The sequence below is a fragment of the Martes martes genome (genome assembly GCF_963455335.1).
Source record: "Martes martes genome assembly, chromosome: X".
Taxonomy (NCBI): Eukaryota; Metazoa; Chordata; class Mammalia; order Carnivora; family Mustelidae; genus Martes; species Martes martes.
The window spans coordinates 44,930,780-44,948,077 of record NC_137897.1 but is presented as its reverse complement, the minus strand read 5'-3'; the positions used below and the strand labels follow the sequence as shown (position 1 = coordinate 44,948,077).

General features: G+C 46.1%; 2 protein-coding genes across 10 annotated transcripts in view; one reads left to right on the top strand and one right to left on the bottom strand.

Annotated features, from left to right (window-relative positions):
* PFKFB1 (6-phosphofructo-2-kinase/fructose-2,6-biphosphatase 1) overlaps positions 1-6,994 on the top strand; it is a 79,900-nt gene extending 72,906 nt beyond the window's left edge. For 8 of the 9 annotated variants that reach the window (XM_080795428.1, XM_080795424.1, XM_080795427.1 and 5 more), the window contains 4 exons: positions 2,898-3,027; positions 5,130-5,192; positions 6,260-6,324; positions 6,680-6,994. In XM_080795428.1, the coding sequence (XP_080651554.1) occupies positions 2,898-3,027; positions 5,130-5,192; positions 6,260-6,324; positions 6,680-6,739 (318 nt within the window). In that variant the 3' untranslated portion in view covers positions 6,740-6,994. The remainder of the gene's footprint in view (positions 1-2,897; positions 3,028-5,129; positions 5,193-6,259; positions 6,325-6,679) is intronic. The other variant, XR_013966305.1, reaches the window with a different exon arrangement.
* A 1,556-nt stretch (positions 6,995-8,550) lies between these two features.
* LOC308336974 (trophinin-like) lies at positions 8,551-16,274 on the bottom strand. Its single transcript, XM_080794897.1, is given in 15 exon segments — positions 8,551-8,781; positions 8,954-10,888; positions 11,643-11,749; positions 11,752-11,764; positions 12,323-12,385; positions 12,790-12,832; positions 12,926-12,978; positions 13,371-13,458; positions 13,718-13,781; positions 13,893-13,940; positions 13,944-13,990; positions 13,993-13,996; positions 14,640-14,988; positions 14,990-15,819; positions 16,107-16,274. Coding segments are annotated over 14 exon segments (3,678 nt in total). The 5' UTR covers positions 16,152-16,274; the 3' UTR covers positions 8,551-8,781; positions 8,954-8,964.
* Between the last annotated feature and the right edge of the window lie 1,024 nt (positions 16,275-17,298).

Here is a 17,298-nt window from a genome sequence, read left to right as displayed (position 1 = left end):
TGCCCTGGAGTGCTTGTTTCCTTCCCCAGATTAGGGAAGTTCTCAGCTATAATTTGTTCAAATAAGACTTCTGTCCCTCCCCCCCCCCCTGCCATTTTTTTCCTGGGACTCCTATGACACAGATATTATTGTAGTTTTTGGAATCAATGAGTTCCTTAAGTCTACCTTCATGATCTACTAGTTTTCTTTCCAGATTCATTATTTTCCATAATTGTATCTTCTATAACACCTATTCTCTTATCTGCTTCTTCAATGCTCATTGTCATTATATCCAGTCTGTTTTACATCTCAGTTATGGCACTTTTTGTTCCAGCCTGACTAGTTTTTAGGTCCTTTGTCTCTGTAGCAAGGTGTTTTGTTGTTGTTGTTATTGTTTGTTTTGTTTTGTTTTTGTATCTTCTATGCTTCTTTCAAGCCCAGCTAGTAGTTTTATGACTGTCCTAAATTATTGTTCAGATATATTGCTTATATTAGTTTTTAGCAAGTTCCTGGTTGTGATTTCTTCTTGAAATTTCTTTTGGGGAGAGTTTCACCACCTTGTCATTTTGGCTATGTTTCTGTCTTTTGTGTGTTATATTTCCTGTATCTGAAAGTAATATTATGTTAAAAAGTAATCATACAATGTCCAGGGCTTGGCACTTCAAGAAGTGTTTCTAATATATGGTATGTGCACTCTGCTACTGTGTTTTGGCTATTCTTTCCCACGGGTCATTCCTCTGCAGAGTTCCTCCTTGCTTGCAATGGGGAATATTTGGACCTTTAGATGCGCTTTATTTTTATTGAATGGGCCTGTAATGCTTTTTCCCTCCAACTGTAGAAATCCTTCTTCCAATACTCAGATCAATTTCCTGGGTGTTCCAAGGGATTTGACCTCCATACAGCTGTGCCCTGGATCCCCCTACTTTGCCATCTTAACACTTCCCCCGTCACCACTGTCTTCTGGCTTCTGATGTAGCTAAAAAGTCTCTAGTCAGTCTAATTGCTGTTTACCTTCTTTGTGGCTGCTATTAAGATCTTTGTATCTTCATTGCTTTTATGTTCTAATCTGATATATCTAATTTTTTTTTATTTTATTTTGCTTGCGATTATTTAGACTTCTTGAATCTGAGGATTGGAATTCTTCATTAATTCTAGAACCTCTCAGACATTATGTCTTCATCTCTTTTTCATATAATCTCTATTATCTCCTTCTGGAAATAAAACTGAACGTGTGTTTATCCTGTCCCTATCCTTTGTTTTCTAACTTCTTATTTTTAATGTCTTTGTTGCATTCTGAGTAATTTCTCCAGCTTTATCTTCCAAATCACTATTTCTTAAATTCTATCTAATCTTTCATTCACCCAGTTCATTCAGTTTTCATTTTTAATAAATATATTTCTTATTTCTAGAAATTCCATTAGTTTTTTTCCAAATCTACATCATATATTTAATGGCATCTTATTTCTTTCTCTCATTTTTAGTCCGTCTTTTATTTCTTTATAAATTTCAAACATATTTATTTTATATATATATATATATATTTATATGGATCCTTTATCTTATGTTTTTAGGGTTCTTCTCTTATTCTTTCTGTTTATTTTCACTAATAATAGCTTATTTTCCGTGCATGTTATGTGAGCTTCAGTTTAGTGAAATTTATATGTAAGAATTCTGCACAAACTAAGTTAAGAGGATTCAGAGATAATTTCCATTTGCTTCTTCCAGATACGCCTGGGAACTAATGACGAAATTGCTTTTTATTAAAATCCCATCTTAGCATTTTCTAAAACACATGGTATTGTAAGCTTGAACCACATACCCACATGATGGTAGGTTTGTGGTTAATATATTATTATAAGAAGTTTTTCCTAATTTTTCCACTGAGTCTAGCAGAGGCAGATGAATGTTATTGTTTCCTTTTGCCTGTGGATATATATTTTTTTCTAGTTTAGACTTCTACTAAAGATGTAGCCCTCTGAGTGTTTCAGATTTGTGTGAAAATTTCAGTCCCAATTCTCCACCTTATGAAGTGCTAAGGCCTTGTCTTCTCTCTCTATAAGGTTTTAAAATCTCAAGCCTTTCAGGTATTGTGATTGACAAATGGACCCAAGGCATTGTGGCTTCTACATCCACTTACCTCTCTTTTTTTTCCCCAAGTTTTTCTTCATTTTGGAACCCTACATTCATATTTTCCTTTATTTTGTTGAAAGATCGGTAGTGCAAACATTTATTTTATCTAGTTTTTCTAGGAATTTTATTTTATTTTATCTTTAAGGAGGGAAAACATTTTATTTATTTATTTATTTATTTTTTAATTTATTTTATTTTATTTATTTTTATTATGTTCAGTTAGCCAACATATAGTACAGCATTAGTTTTTGATGTAGTGTTCAATGATTCATTAGTTGTGTATAACACCCAGTGTTCATCACAACATGTACCCTCCTTAATACCCATCACCCCGTTACCCCATTCCCCCACTCCCTCCCCTCTGTAATCCTCAATTTGTTTCCCAGATTCTATTTGCATCACATGGATGGAACTGGAGGGGATTATGCTAAGTGAAATAAGTCAAGCAGAGAAAGACATTTATCACATGGTTTCATTCATACATGGAACATAAGGAATAGCACAGAGGACCACAGGGGAAGGGAGGGAAAACTAGATGGGAAGAAATCTAGGAATTTTATATTAAGAAGTTTTATTATTGTTGTTATTTGGTCAACTGTGTTGAATGCTCTCAGTTAGTAGATGAGAAACTAAGATGCTAAAAAAGAAGTGAGTGGTCTAAGATCATACTACTAGGTCAACAACTGAACTGGTGACAGAACCAACTTTTCCTAATTCATAGTCCTGGGTTCTTCTGTTGGCAAATCTCCTCATCTCCCTTTTTTCCCCAAATATTCTGTCATTTTTAGTCCTATGAGGATCTGGTTCAGCGTCTGGAGCCAGTTATAATGGAGTTAGAACGGCAGGAAAATGTACTGGTGATCTGTCATCAGGCTGTCATGCGGTGCCTCCTGGCCTACTTCCTGGATAAGAGTTCAGGTACCACTCTCCTATCTGTTCCTGGCATAGGAAACTAGATATGATTTGGGACCCTGACACCAGCAGTCTGTGGTTTATACCTTAGTGCTTAAGAGCACAGTATCTAGAACAAGAATGCTTGAGGTCAAATTCTTGCTCTGTTACGTACTAGCTTTGGCAAATTATTTTAGCTTCTCTGGCCTCAATTTCCTCATCTGTAAAATGGAGAGAACAATAATGAAGTTTGAATAAATTAACATATGTAAAAAGTTTAGGACAGTTTATGACACATAGTATGGGCTATATAAGGGTCAGCTGCTGTTTTTAGTATTAGTATTATTCTGAGTTAATGTTTTCAAAACCAACCTTAACAGTATGCATCAACCTGAAAAAGCGGAGACACTACTTCTCTGAAACAAGCTGTCATCAGTACTGTCTTTGAGACTGTGAGGCAAGCACTGTAACCCTGACTGTGCAGATAAGGAAATGGAGGCTCTGAGAGTTGAAGTGACCTACCCAAGGTTGTGGGGCTCAGAGGGCAGGGAGGGGTGTCAACCTCAGTTTCTTTCCAGAGAACCCCCACCTTAGATGTGTAGATTGAGGGAGGGGCACATGCACCTGTCATTCTCCCACTGCTTTACCACTTCTGCCTTCTTTCATGCACAGACCACACCAGCTGCCCCCAGCTGCCCCCAGCAGCCCTAGGAGCTGGGTTAGGCAGTGCTAGGTACATGTTTTTACCCCTGTTACTTAGTGAGGAAATTTGAGGCCCAGAGAGATGATATGACTCAGAAAGCAGACCCACAGGACCTCAGAGCTGGAGCACCCTCAGAGTACATCTAGCCCAATCCTGTGCTGTAAGAGGTGGGAACTCTTAGGGGCAGAGAAAGAAAAGGTTGGGCCAAGATTACTTTTCCAAGTGGTGGCAGAGGAAGTCAGAGACCACAGGCAAGTCACTTCCCTTCTCTGAGTCCATTCTGTCACATGTGTCATGGGGAACAGTAACCCCTGAAGAGTATCAACAAAGGTGGAATGAGACCTTGTACCCAAAGCATTGGGCCCCAGGGCCTGGTAATGATGATGACAAAGACAAGAAGGAGCAAGATGGATGCCCAGGATATCGTCAAACCTGATGTCTCAGGAGGCTGGGAGGGTGGTGGTGGCTTTAAAAAAGTGTGAACCCTGGGGACAGAGAAGCCATGAGGGGTTTGGTTTTGACTCAGTGAAGGGAGATGGAAAGTGGTAAGGGCAGCCTGGGTGGGAGAGAGTGGCTGCTGTTGGAGAGTGGTGAGAGATGGGGGTGTCATTCCCATGACACTGTGAGCCCCTCCATGGCCGTGGCAGCTGGCTGCAGTGGGCAGAGCATGTGTTTAGCCTCAGAGGGTCTTAAGTTCAAGTCCCAATGCTGCCACTTCCTGACTGTGACATAGGAAAAGTGTCTTTCCTCTCAGAGCCTTAGTTTCCTCAACCATGGAATGGACCTAATCATCTCCTCCTCTCAGGGATGTCTAATAAATGAAAACCTAGGCTTATACAAGAAATGGTATATGAATATTCAGAACAACTTTATGAATAATAGTCAACAACTGGAAACCAGTGAATCAAGAAATACTTACCCATCATGTGTGAGAGGTGTCAGAAAGCAAAGGCCTTGGCTGAAGAGAAAACTATGGGAGATGCCAAGGTACATATACACATTTCCAAGGGCCCTGGCACGTAACAAGCTCTCAGCAAACACTTGCCAAGAAACATCTGTGGGCCTTCATATTAGAAGAGCTTGTGGAAGGCCTTAGGCTTTGGTCAGAAGGGAGGTCTGCCTTAGTATCATGCTTGCCCTGTGAGTGAGGAGATAGGCCACATCCCAGATAATGAGCCTGTCCCTCCTGGGGAACTCACAGTCTGTTCGCATTCCCCAGGGTCTTCCTTCCTCTCTGCTCTAGAGACCACCTTTCTGCATTCTTCCTCACTACCCACCCTGTTCTCAACATTGTCCACTGCAGAGTGTAGGGGGGGTGACCCTGATGAAGCTGACCATAAGGAAGGGGGTATGGCAGAAGAGGCCTGAGGAGATGGTACCCTCCCCAGTACCTTGTCTGTGATGGCTACTCTCTCCTCCTTTCCAGATGAGCTGCCATATCTCAAGTGTCCTTTGCACACGGTGCTTAAACTCACACCTGTGGCTTATGGTGAGTGCTCCCAACCTCATCTGAAGAAAGACACATAGAGGGCATGAACATGCTTTCAGTGCATACCATTTGCCTAGAGAGTCCTGAGGGAAGTTTCTTGGGTGAGTAATTGGATGTCCTGGTGAAGGAAGAATTGGCAATAAAAGGATGAGGCAGGGAAGAACCGGGATGGCCTCTAAATCCAGGGCCTGTCCTCAACTTTCTCTGGCTCTACCAAAGCACTAAGCATGGAACACTAACCTGTATAAGGAGAGGTCCCCAAAGGGGACCAGAGGAGTAAGTGTAGGTTGGGCCAGATTGAAGAAAGCTCAGAGAATGACCTGGTAAGTTTAGACTATCTCTTGGGACATTAGTTTGCTATGAAATATGTATGAGCAGGGGAGAGAGAGACTCAAATATCTTCTGGGGTGTGAATAGGGAAGAGAGTGCACTGAAGCCCAGAGTAGTTTGCAATCCACAGGGATGGAGCTGGGCGGGGGTGCCTTCCATAGGCATTGGACCTCCTCTGACAGCCCCCAGGCCCCAGAGTGATACCACTCCTTTTTATTCAGGCTCTCAGAACTCCTTTGTGACCTTCCACATCTCTGTTGTTTCCATAACCATTTTTGTCCTCTAAAAAAACTTTACCTTGGACTGATTGCCCCAAGGCAGTGGCCCCAGGACTCTTCGAGCACTTCAGCACTTAACACAGTTTAGGAGGTCCACAGGGCTCCATCACTATTATACAGATTAGATTGCTGTCTCACAGAGTACAAGAATTGGGGGAGTCCCCAGAGATCATCTATTCCCATCTCCTTCCCATTATCAGTTGAGCAACTGAAGCTCAGAGAACATTGAGACTATTAGGGGCAGCTGGGAGAACATCCCATTAGCTTTTCTTAGACCTGGTGTCTTCCCCATACAATGCACAGCTGGTCTATAGTCCCCTCCCTACAGAATAGTCACAATCTTCACACAGTGTGGAGCTCAAGGTATAGGTAGTGAAGGGTGAGGGAGCAAATGACAGCTCAGGGAAGATCTGTACTTAACCTTGGGGACTTATGGATGGACTGGTTGTTCTTTCTGAGGCTGCAAAGTGGAGTCCATCTACCTGAACGTGGAAGCCGTAAACACACATCGGGAGAAACCTGAGGTAGGTGAGGGACTCTGTGGCCTAAGCTAGCACATGGTGAAAGAGCCAACCCACTCAGAAATACCACCCCAATCCCACAGAGCCTGGGTGTTTCATACCAACAGGTAGAATAACTAGCACCCAGAAATGCAGGAACCATGGCCCAGGCCTGAGGTGCCAAAGAGATGCAGGGCTAGAGCAACCCCTACCCCAAAGTCGTCAGGTTGAGATTCCCCAGAGGCTTGCCTGACAAAAGGGTCAGGATCCAGGCCTGGCTGAAGGAGGGGAGCCTGTCAGTGAGGACAAGAGTCAGGGGAGAGTCGAGATCTCCACAGGGCTGGCTCATTCCTATTAATCCTGGGCTCTCTCCTCTCAGAATGTGGACATCACCCGAGAACCTGAGGAAGCTCTGGACACTGTCCCTGCCCACTACTGAGCCTTTTCCAAGAAGTCAAACTGCCTTAGCTCTATCTCCCACCTTTAAGAGCTGCTATCCTTGCACTTCTCTTACCTTAAGACCCTGGACTTGGCCTACAGGTCTTGATTTCTAGCTACAACCAAGGAGCTGTGTAGTTCTGAATAAAACTTTTCCTTTCTTAATTACCAAACCCTTATCAATAAAGACTTTTCTTGCTGCCTATAAAAAGGGAGAAGTCATTGTAAGTCTTCTCCCACAAGATCTTAAGATCCCAATCTTGTGAAATGCCTCTGGTACTGTGGGGTGTTGAATGGATGAGGGCTTCCTAGAGGGAAGGGTTCTGGGGAATCACCTCTCAACGTGAGGGAAGAGATAAGTCTCTGTGAGTACGTATGGCCCTTGCTCTTTGGTGTGCAGCATGGCTGAGGACCAGACACCTTCATTTGTACACTCAGAAGAATCTGTAACTGGACCACAGTGTTCCTCTCTTCTCTAACTCCTATTGCCATCCTGAGTGATTTCACAGTTCATACAAATTATCCAAATAATACCCTGGCCTCCAAGTTCCCTGACCCCCTCAACTCCAGTGATCACTTCCCCCTCAGCCATCCACTCCATGGGTCTTGGCATCATCTAGACACCCTGCCCCCAGTACAACTGCTTAAATACAAGGATCCCACTATCTGACCCCTGGCCCCTAGTCCTTACAACTCTGTGTCACCTACAGGATCCCTAGAAGCATGCCTCCCACATAGTGAGCATGCGTGTAGTATTTCTTGAATGAATAATGTTTGTTCTTGTACTGCATCAAGAGTATAACCCTCTGATTCTTCCATTGTCTTAGAATCCACTACTTTTCTTTCTCCTCATTGTTCTACCATCACTAGCCAGCTTGAATCCTATGTTCCATTTCTTCAGCCACTCTCCATGCATCTAGGTATCTGCAGTCTGGTGGTGAAGAGACAGATTCATACACTCACTGCCTTGGTTCCTTTGTTCTTCCATCATAGCCACCAGCAAGACCCAAATCTTGTATAATCCACATTACTTTCTGGGGGGATGATCTACTGCTTGAAACAAAGCTACATTTATCTGCTTCCACAGCCACCCTTAAATCCTATTCAAAGTCAGGGTCACCTTCTACTCCCTGGCACTCTATCCCATCCCACCTTTTCAGGCATGGGCTACTTCAGTAAATTCTTTACTATTCTATATCTACCTTCTGTCCTTTATTGGCTTTTGCCTCCACACTCTCTGCAACATGCTCAGATCTCTCTCTCTCTCTTATCTCAAGAAAACCCTCCCTTATTCCTGTGTCCACATCTAGTTTCATTCTTTCTCTCTGTTCTTAAACAAATGTCTCAAAATGTATGTATATTTACTCTCCAGAACCCTCTCTCTCTGCCTTCTATCCTAGGCCTTTCCCCTCTATATCTTTGCTCAGACTATAATCTCCTTGCCTGCTGTGCTTCCTCCAGGTCTCTATCCCACTGAAATCATACTTTCGTTTTAGCCTAAAGCTGCAGCCCACCTTCTCTGAAAAGCTACACTGATCTATAGTTCTTTTTTTAAAAAAAGATTTTATTTATTTATTTGACAGAGAGAAATCACAAGTAGGCAGAGAGGCAGGCAGAGAGAGGGAGGGGAAACAGGCTCCCTGCTGAGCAGAGAGCCCGATGCAGGCCTCGATCCCAGGACCCCGAGACCATGACCTTAGCTGAAGGCAGAGGCTTAAACCCACTGAGCCACCCAGGCGCCCTCTAGTTCTTCCATGAACCTGAAATGTCACTACAACAACCTAAACATATTAAAAGACAGGAAAAAAAACTCCAATTCATCTTGCAAATTTAATGTAACTCTGATATGAAAATATGACAGCACACAAGAAGCAAACAACAAAGTAGGATCACCAAGCAGATTTTTCATAGCGTGTCACCCTCAGCTGATTGATAATATCTGCTTATACTGCTGTGTGGACAAAAATTCCAAGGATGTACCTTGGTTCCTTGGGAAGAACTGCTGCAATTCATTAGCCATATCTGTAAACCTGGGAAATAAACCTGAAAACAAAACACCAAACAGGAACACATTTTAGTACCAAATATACTGTTTTCTCATACTTCCTTCGTTGTCCTCATCTCCCCACCCAAACCTCCCACTTTGGAGTTTCTTATAGCATTTCCCAGCTCTTACACCCATCCCCAAGGACCATGGCTGTGGAAATGTAATTACCTGAAACCTCACTAGCCATAGGAGAAGCTACAGGCACCAAGGCTGGTGGCTCCACCACCAAAGCCAGCACCATTTCTTGGTCCACCGCCAAAGCCAGCACCACTGCTTGGTCCACTGCTGAAGCCAGCACCTGTGCTTGGTCCACTGCTGAAGCCAATGATAGAACTGGGTCCACCATTGAAGCTGGTGCTGGTGCAGGGTTCGCCAATAAAGCCTGTGCTGGTGTTGCAACCACTGCCAAAGCCAATGATGGTACTTGGTCCTCCGTTGAAGCTGTTATTAAGCCCAGCACCAAAGCCATCACTGATGCTGAGGCCACCACTAAAGCCAGCACTTGTGCCAAGTGTGCTGCTAAAACCAGCACTGGTGCCCAGTCCATCACCAAAGCCATCGCTTGAGATCAGTCCACCACCAAAGCCAGCACTGGTGCTCAGTCCACTACCGAAGATAGCACTGGTCCCTAGTCCACTACTGAAGCCAGCACTAGTGCTCAGTCCACCACTAAATCCAGCACTGGTGTTTAACCCACTGCCAAAGATGAAACCAGCAGTGGTACTGGATCCATCACCAAAACTAGCAGTGGTAGCACCACTAAAGCAGGCGCTAGTGCTAGGAGGGCCAACAAAGCATAGGTTGGCATTAGACACACTGCCAAAGCAGAGGCTGGTGCTAGGAACTCCACCAAAGCCAATGCTGGTACTGGGAGTAATGCCAAAGTCAGTAGTGGTGGTAAGTGCCCCACTGAAGTCAGCACTGGTGCTGAACACACTGCCAAAGCCAGAGATGGTGCTGGGTGCACTGCTGAAGCTGGCACTAGTGCTAACAGCACTGTTAAAACCAGCACTGGAGTTGAGTGCACCACCAAAGCCAACACTGGTGCTGAATGCACCACCAAAGCTGGCACCAGTGCTGGGAGAGCCACCAAAGCAGATACTGGTGCTTAGTGTGCCACCAAAGTCAGCACTGGTGCTGGAAGAACCACCAAAGGAGACACTGGTGCTGAGTACTCCATCAAAACCATTGGTGGTGCTAGGAGAGCTGCCAAAGCAGATACTGGTATTAAGTGTGCCACCAAAGCTGGCACCGGAGCTGGGAGAGCCACCAAAGCAGACACTAGTGCTCAGTGTGCCACCAAATCCAGTGCTGGTGCTAAGTGCCCCACTAAAGACTGTGCTAGTTCTGGGTAGACTGCCAAAGCTGCTACTGGTAATGAGTGCACCACTGAAACCAGCAGTGGTGCTGAGTGTGCCTCCAAAACCAGAGCTGGCTCCACCACTGAAACCAGGACTGCTGCTGAGTGGGACACTGAAACTGGAGCTGACCCCACCACCAAAGCTGGCACTGGTACAAGGTGTGCCACCAAAGCTAATGCAGGCTTCACTGTTGAAACTAGAGCTGGTGCTAGCTGCACCACTGAAGCTAATGCTGGCTGCACCGCTGAAACTAGTGCTAGTGCTGGGTATGCCACTAAAGCAAATGCTGGCTGTGCTACTGAAGCTGGCACTGGTCCTGGGTGTGCCACCAAAGCTAGTGCCGGGTGTGCCACCAAAGCTAGTGCCAGCTCTGCCACCAAAGCCACCACTGGGGCTGGGCACACCACTAAAGCTAATACAAGCGCTATCGCTGAAGGTAGCCCTGGTGCTAACTCCTCTGCTGAAGTCGATGTTGGTGCTGGCTTCTGCATTTTCTTGGGCTCTGGTCTCAATTTCAAATGAAAATCTGTTCCAGGACTGAGCATCATCGCCTAACTCTTCCCTTGTTAGGCAGTCGATATCCATGTCATCCCAATTCCAGGGCCCAGCCACAGCTTCCTCTCCAATCCCCATTTGGGCTCTTGCCTCAGCCCTTGCCTCAGTCTCAGCCGCAGCCACAGCTGCAGCTTGGACTTCCATCTCCACTGCCTCCCGGCACTGAGCAGCCCAGTCCTTGGCGTACCTGAAATGGGAATGATAATCAATATAAGGACAATAACGTTTGTAATTATCTATTATGTACATACAATGGGCTCTGTATAAAATCAAGAGCAGTATTTTTTTTTAATTCTTATTTTCCTGGGGCTCTATCAGTCCTGAAATCCAAATGCAGCTCTGATAGCTGGGTGAACTTGGACAAGTCACTTAACTGAGAAGAGGGGAAATGATAAGAGAGTATGTTATGGATTGAATGTTTGTGTCCCTCCCCCCAAATTCATATATTAAAGCACCAGCCCCCAGTGTGACTATATTTGGAGACTGGGCCTTTACAGAAGTAGAGTTAAATGAGGTCATAGCAGTGGGGCCCTGGTCCAATAAGATTCCTGTTTTCGTAAGAGGCTCTTTTTCCACCCTGTGAGAACACAGCAAGAAGACATTCATCTGCAAGCCAGAGGGAGAGACCTCATCAGAAACTGACACTGCTGGACCTTAATCTGGGACTTCCAGCCGCCAGAACAGTGAGAAAATAAATTTCTGTTGTTTAAGGCACCCATTTTGTATTATTTTGTTATGACAGTGCAAGCAGACTAATAGAAATTATGAAAGAAAGAATGAAATAATGTAAACCTTATGTTCAGCAGCATTCTCAGACATCAGCAAAGTTCCACATGCTTATATACTAACTGCAGGCTGCCCTGTACCTAACCATCCCCGCACATAGTCTGCTCCAGTTAGGGTACCCTTAATATGACAAGTCAGGGCAGCTCTCCTATTACTTGCATGCAAACTTGAGTACTTTCATCTTGCTAGTCTCATGGTAGGAGCGCAAGCCCCAGAAGAACTCATATTCAGGTGGTCTGCTGTTAGGGACCCTCTTGGGTCCTTGTACTCCAGGTACCTTGGAGAAAGGAAATGAAACTTGCTTCTAACCAAACAAATCTGTTTCGCAACCACTGGGCACCAGGTGACAACTTCCTTCAAATACTAATCAACTCCTGGAGGAGGACTTCTAAGAACCTCCTTCCCCAGACTCACTCCCAAACACAGTTCATGGTATTGGTCTCCAATATTGTCATTTCCCTTTGGACCCGTGCAAGGCAGTCACTTGATGCTTCAGAGAAGGTATGTATAGGGCATGATGTCACAGGAAGGCCAAAGTATCTTGCCACCTGTGAGGAGTAAACCCAAGTTCCTGTTGGGTGTTTTATAAACAGAGGAGCCATTCTTCAGGCACCCTGCTCTGAGCACACCCCAAAGCAAGGGCCTTGTCTTTGGTCTAGCCCAGTCCTGGAACTGTCACTCATGGGAATTATGGACAGGACTCAGTTCTAGGGCATAGGATGCCCATTCCGCCTCTAAAGCTAGTGTAATAAAAGGGCTGACTGAGTACTTTCTGAACCAGACCAGCACACTCAGAACACTTCAGGGTCAGACAAAGCCCCCAAACGCCACTTACTTCTGCTTCACAAATTTGTCTGTGATGAGCTTCCTTACTTCCCCAAAGAGCGAGTGCCTTACCCTGACAATGGGAAAAATAACCCATAAACAGAGATTAAAAGTTCCCAGATGAGGGAAAAGACATTTCTGAACATGGAAGAGACCTCTCTAGAACATGCAGCAGTCCCAATGAAGCCAGAAAGTAGTGAACACATGGTCACCAGAAGCAGTAACTTGAGGCCAAGATGGTTCTTTGTCAGGGATGCCCCTGAAGTTCTAGCTTCTATCTCAGGTTAGAATGACACAGGGGTGGGAAGATGCAGAGAGTTCAGGACCATTTTCCCCACTCACCCAGCTCAGAACCCTGGACCCTTTACCAGCACCCCCACCCATTCCACCAGACCATCAGACTGATGCAATCCTGGAACCATCCTTTCTTTCCAAACAACAACACGGACAGCAAGCACTGAGAGAGCCCAATCATACCCAGGGCGCAGCCCCAGCTTGCGCAGCACCTCCCAGATGACAGCTGCAAGAGGAGGCAAGAGGAGACAGGGACAGAAAATGAGCATGTGGAATTCCAACTGTGGCCACCCATTCAGCTGCATGCCTACCCACTCACCCTCACTGGACCGATTTCCATTCATAAAGATGAAGCTAAGAAGCACTGTGTAGCTACAGTTTTCAGTGTGTATGAGAAATCAGCTACGTGGCCACCACTACAGAAAACAGGTAAGAAATGTACTATTATCAGCATCACCTTTGTAATTGTGAGGATTTAGGGAGATAGAGAATGGGGAATGAGAAGGAGAGGTGAGCATCTGAAATACATTACAGAACACATCCATCATCAGACTGGACAAAGCTGGGAGGCTTGAGTCCTAGCTGTGTTTTACCACTGACTTGCTGTGTGACCCTGAGCTAGTCTATGTTCCTACTTAGGCCACTGTATGCCCAACTGTATAGTGATGGGGATGGATTAGTGATCTTTGTGGTCTATTCCAGAAGAGCCATGTAAGTCTTTATTGATTCAAGGCTTCCCCATTGTGCCCGTCCCCCAGGGCTGCCCCTTCACCTTCTCCAGAGCGTAGCTTGCTCGTTCAATGATCTCTGGGAAATATTCATCATATTCTTGGATGATATCCTTCAGCATGTCTGTAGGAAGGGTGAAGTGGGAGCAGCTGGGCTGAGCAGGGGCCACGGAACTGCAGCCCTCTGGCCAGCCTGTAGGGACAGTGCAGTCTGAGTTCTCAACTGTGCTAATGGGAGATGCCAGCCATAGCAGAGTGCTGGGAGGGCAAGGGAGGACACATGGGAGAATGAAGAGGCTATAAAAGTAACTTGGTTACTCCAGGGCATGGGAGAGAGGGGAGTTGAGAGAAGATTTCAGGGAGGCAGATTGGTATGACTCTACCTGAGCGCTTGATGGGGATCTTTGTCTGGTCCTTAACCAACAGGTATTTCACCAACTTATTTGCCTGGGAGAAGAGGAATACATGGGGAGATCTCAATATGTTTTTAGAGAACTTGAATGACAAAAAAGAGGGAAAGTGAAAAAGAGAAGAGACTGGGCAGCATTGGATTCTTACCCTTTTTTGAAAAATGGCCACATCTCGGGGTGGCAGAAGGCTCCAGCCTCATGGAATCAACCTGTAATTACTGTTACCTCCCTCAACCCCATGAGATCCTTTGACTACATCATCAGAAATAAGGAAGGTCCAGAGTCACCAGGTGAAAGAGATGGCTCTGTCTCCTTACCCTACCTTCTCCTGAAAATCCCCCAAACCCTTCTTATAGTGGGTCCTGACCTTACAACTGACCATCCTAAGTCCTAGATATGTCTTTCACTGTCTTCCAGCCAGGAGTTTCACCCAAGGGCAGGACCTGGGGCTCCTTCTCTTCCTTTGGCCACCACTAACTCTGCTAACTGTATCCCTTGGAAAAGTCACTTCACCTCTCTGGGACTCAGTTTTCTCAACTGTAAAACCAGAATCTATGATCCCCGGATAGTAAGAGTTACTTTCAAAACACAAAGACACAACTTTTATGAACTACCCAGGCCCCTGGTACATGGTAACTACTATGTAAATACCAGCTGAATTATATCCATGTTGTAGCTAAGTATATGGAAGTAATATTCCCCACCAATCTGTGAACTGTCAGGGAGCAGGAACTATATCACATTCTTCTCAGCATTTCCCACAGCCTATCAAAACAGTGCCTGGCTCAGTGTAAAAAAGTCTCAGTAAACTTTTATGGAACAAATGAACAAACTAGGAGGATAGGAATGGAAAAGAAGTGAAAAATTTTAAGGATGGTGATGTCAGAGATCTCACCTTTTGGTTCCTCTTGCCCCGGGTACTGGTTGTAGGCTCCAGACTCAACTGAGCCAGGTAGTCATCTGCCAGGGCCCGTACAGCAGCAGCAACCTGAGTCTCAAGGGCACTCATGTTGGTCTTAAAGGTGGCTATCTTAGCCTGGGGTCCTTGGTCAACAATTTGGTTTTCAGCTGTCTGGGTCTTAGTGACAGACTTATGAACCCTGGACCCTCTCTTGACCTGAAGGGCAGCTGCTAGGGCTTGGTTTGTGATCATTTGAACAGCAGGCGGAGCCTCAGAGACCTCACAGGCAGAATTTGGGCCTATATTGGCAGCTTTCTTGCCCTTGAATTTTGGGGGCCTTAGTTACTGTTGAGGCCTCAGTCTGCCTGCTAGCTCTCTCAGCATTTGGGGCCTTTAGGAGTTCAGTGTCAGTATTTATGTCCTTAACAGTTGGCTTCTTGGCTTTGGAGGCTTTATTAGTTCTGATGCAGGTTGCTGTGGCATGGGTAGTGGATGCCTCATTATTAATTTGGCCTTGGGTGGTAGCTGTGTGGGTGGTGGTTAGAGCCAATGAGATATCAACAGTACTAGTTATGGCCTTATTGGCAGCCTTCTTAGCTTTGGAAACTTTCTTGGGCTTAGTGAGGACTATCAAAGCCTGGGAGTTGGCTGACCCACTGGTCAGTGGAGCCTGGATAGCCTGCAGGATGTCTAGTAGGTTTAGGGCCTGCAAGGATGCCTTGATCTGTGTAGTGACACTCTCCTTGCCAGTTGGATATTGGGAGGCTTGGGCTGCCTTAGCAGTAACTCTCTTTATCTTATTGGCTTTCTTAGGCTGAGCAGTGACTGAAGAAGCCTGAATATTAGATGCTTCAGTGGTAGCTGAAGCCTGGTTGATCTGGGGGATGATAGGCAGGTTTAAAGCCTGCAAAGTTACTTTAAGCTTGTTAGTGGCAATCTCATTGGCAGATGAGACTGTAGGGGCAGCAGTTATGTCTTTAGTAATAGACTTAATAGGGGCCTTCTTGGTCTTGTTTTTCTTAGGCAAGTTGGCAACTGGAGGGCCCATGGCCAGAGGGTCCTTAGTTGCCGCCAAGACGGTAGGCATCAGCAAGACACTGTCCTCTTCTGTGGTCTCAGTCTGTGTATCTAGAGGGAAGTGAAGTTCCAGGCTCCCAGAGGGAAGCAGAGGGCCCTGTGCACTTAGGATTATGATCTGCTGAGCCATCTGGCCTCCCTACAGCCCACCCTTTCCAGGAAGGCCTCTCCTTCCTCTAACCAGTGATTGAAGGAGAGGATAATAGAAGAGGGAGGAAACAGGAGCTAGAGTCGGGCAGGTTTTCTTCTCCTCCTCCTTCACTTTGCAGGGGAGGACTGAGACAGGTTAGGCAGGAAATTCAACTACAGAGTGGTAAGGGGCTCAAGATTAATAAATGAACTCAGGAGGGGGCAGATGGCCTGGTGAGAATGCAGAAGCCTCACCTGGAATGGGAGCATCCTATAACCGCAGTCATTTCTCCTATCCATTTTTCTGAAAGGCCGAGTAACAGCTGAGCTGAGGGGAAGGGGCCTGAAGGGGAGAATGAGAAGGAGAGGGAGATTCACCAGACCTCCCAACTATGCTGAAAGAAGGGGTATCTCATCCAACTTTGTACCCCAAAGGGTTCAACTATTCGGTTCTCATACCTAGAAACACAGATCACCTACCTGAACCCTAGCTCCATCGCCTCCCCCCAAAAATTGCAAGTCAGTTCTACAGCCCCGCCCCTTAATCTTACACACGCCTCGTACTGCAACTTAATAGTGCGCATGCGTGCCAACTGGAGCACATGCGCTTTGGTGGACTGGTCAGTCTGACCACCTCGATCTCATAGATACCTCCTGCTCTCAGAGAAGCAGAATGTCTGGGACAAGCCCGGGACCCACTCTTCCTAACTGCGTCACATTTCGGTCCAACCCTTCCCCCAACGCCAGCCCGCTCCCTCTGCGGTACTACTTTGCACCGCCCCTTCCCTAACACCGCCCACCTCTACTCTGCGGTACAGACACGCACCGCCCCTTCCCTATGTGCTCCCTCCCTCCTTTCTGCAGTACTTCTCAGCAACTCCCTTTTCCTTAATACGCCCCTTCCCTCCTCTCTCCAGCGACTCCCCGCACTGCCCTTTCCCCCAAAACCGCTCCCCCACTTACACGTTTGCAAGTGACCGGTTCCACCCTTTCTGCGACATCGATACCCCACCCACAAATCCGACGATATTATGCTTTTGTGTGTTCCTTGTTCCCGAATACTAACAGGTTCTGTCCCTTCCCTTTTCAAACCGTAATCAACCAAATCCCAGCCCCTCTTCCGTTCTGTCTGAGCCAGGTCATTCTTGCTATTCAAAAGGGATTCTGCCCCGCATTTCTGGATCCTGACCCCTACTTTCTGTGGCCCAAACCGGATCCTGTCCCCTTTCACCAGCCTCCCAGAGTCCTGCCATAGCTTATCACCTTCCCAAACTGGGTCCTGCTCCTTTCTACTGCCTGAACGATTGTTTTACCTTCCCGCAGTCCGAATCGGGTCCGCATTCCTCCTTTCTGCGGCCCGAACAGAGTCCAGATGTTTCCATTATAAAAGGCCCAAAGGGGATTCTGCCCCCTCTATCTCCCGTATGAACAGGGTCCAAGTACCCCC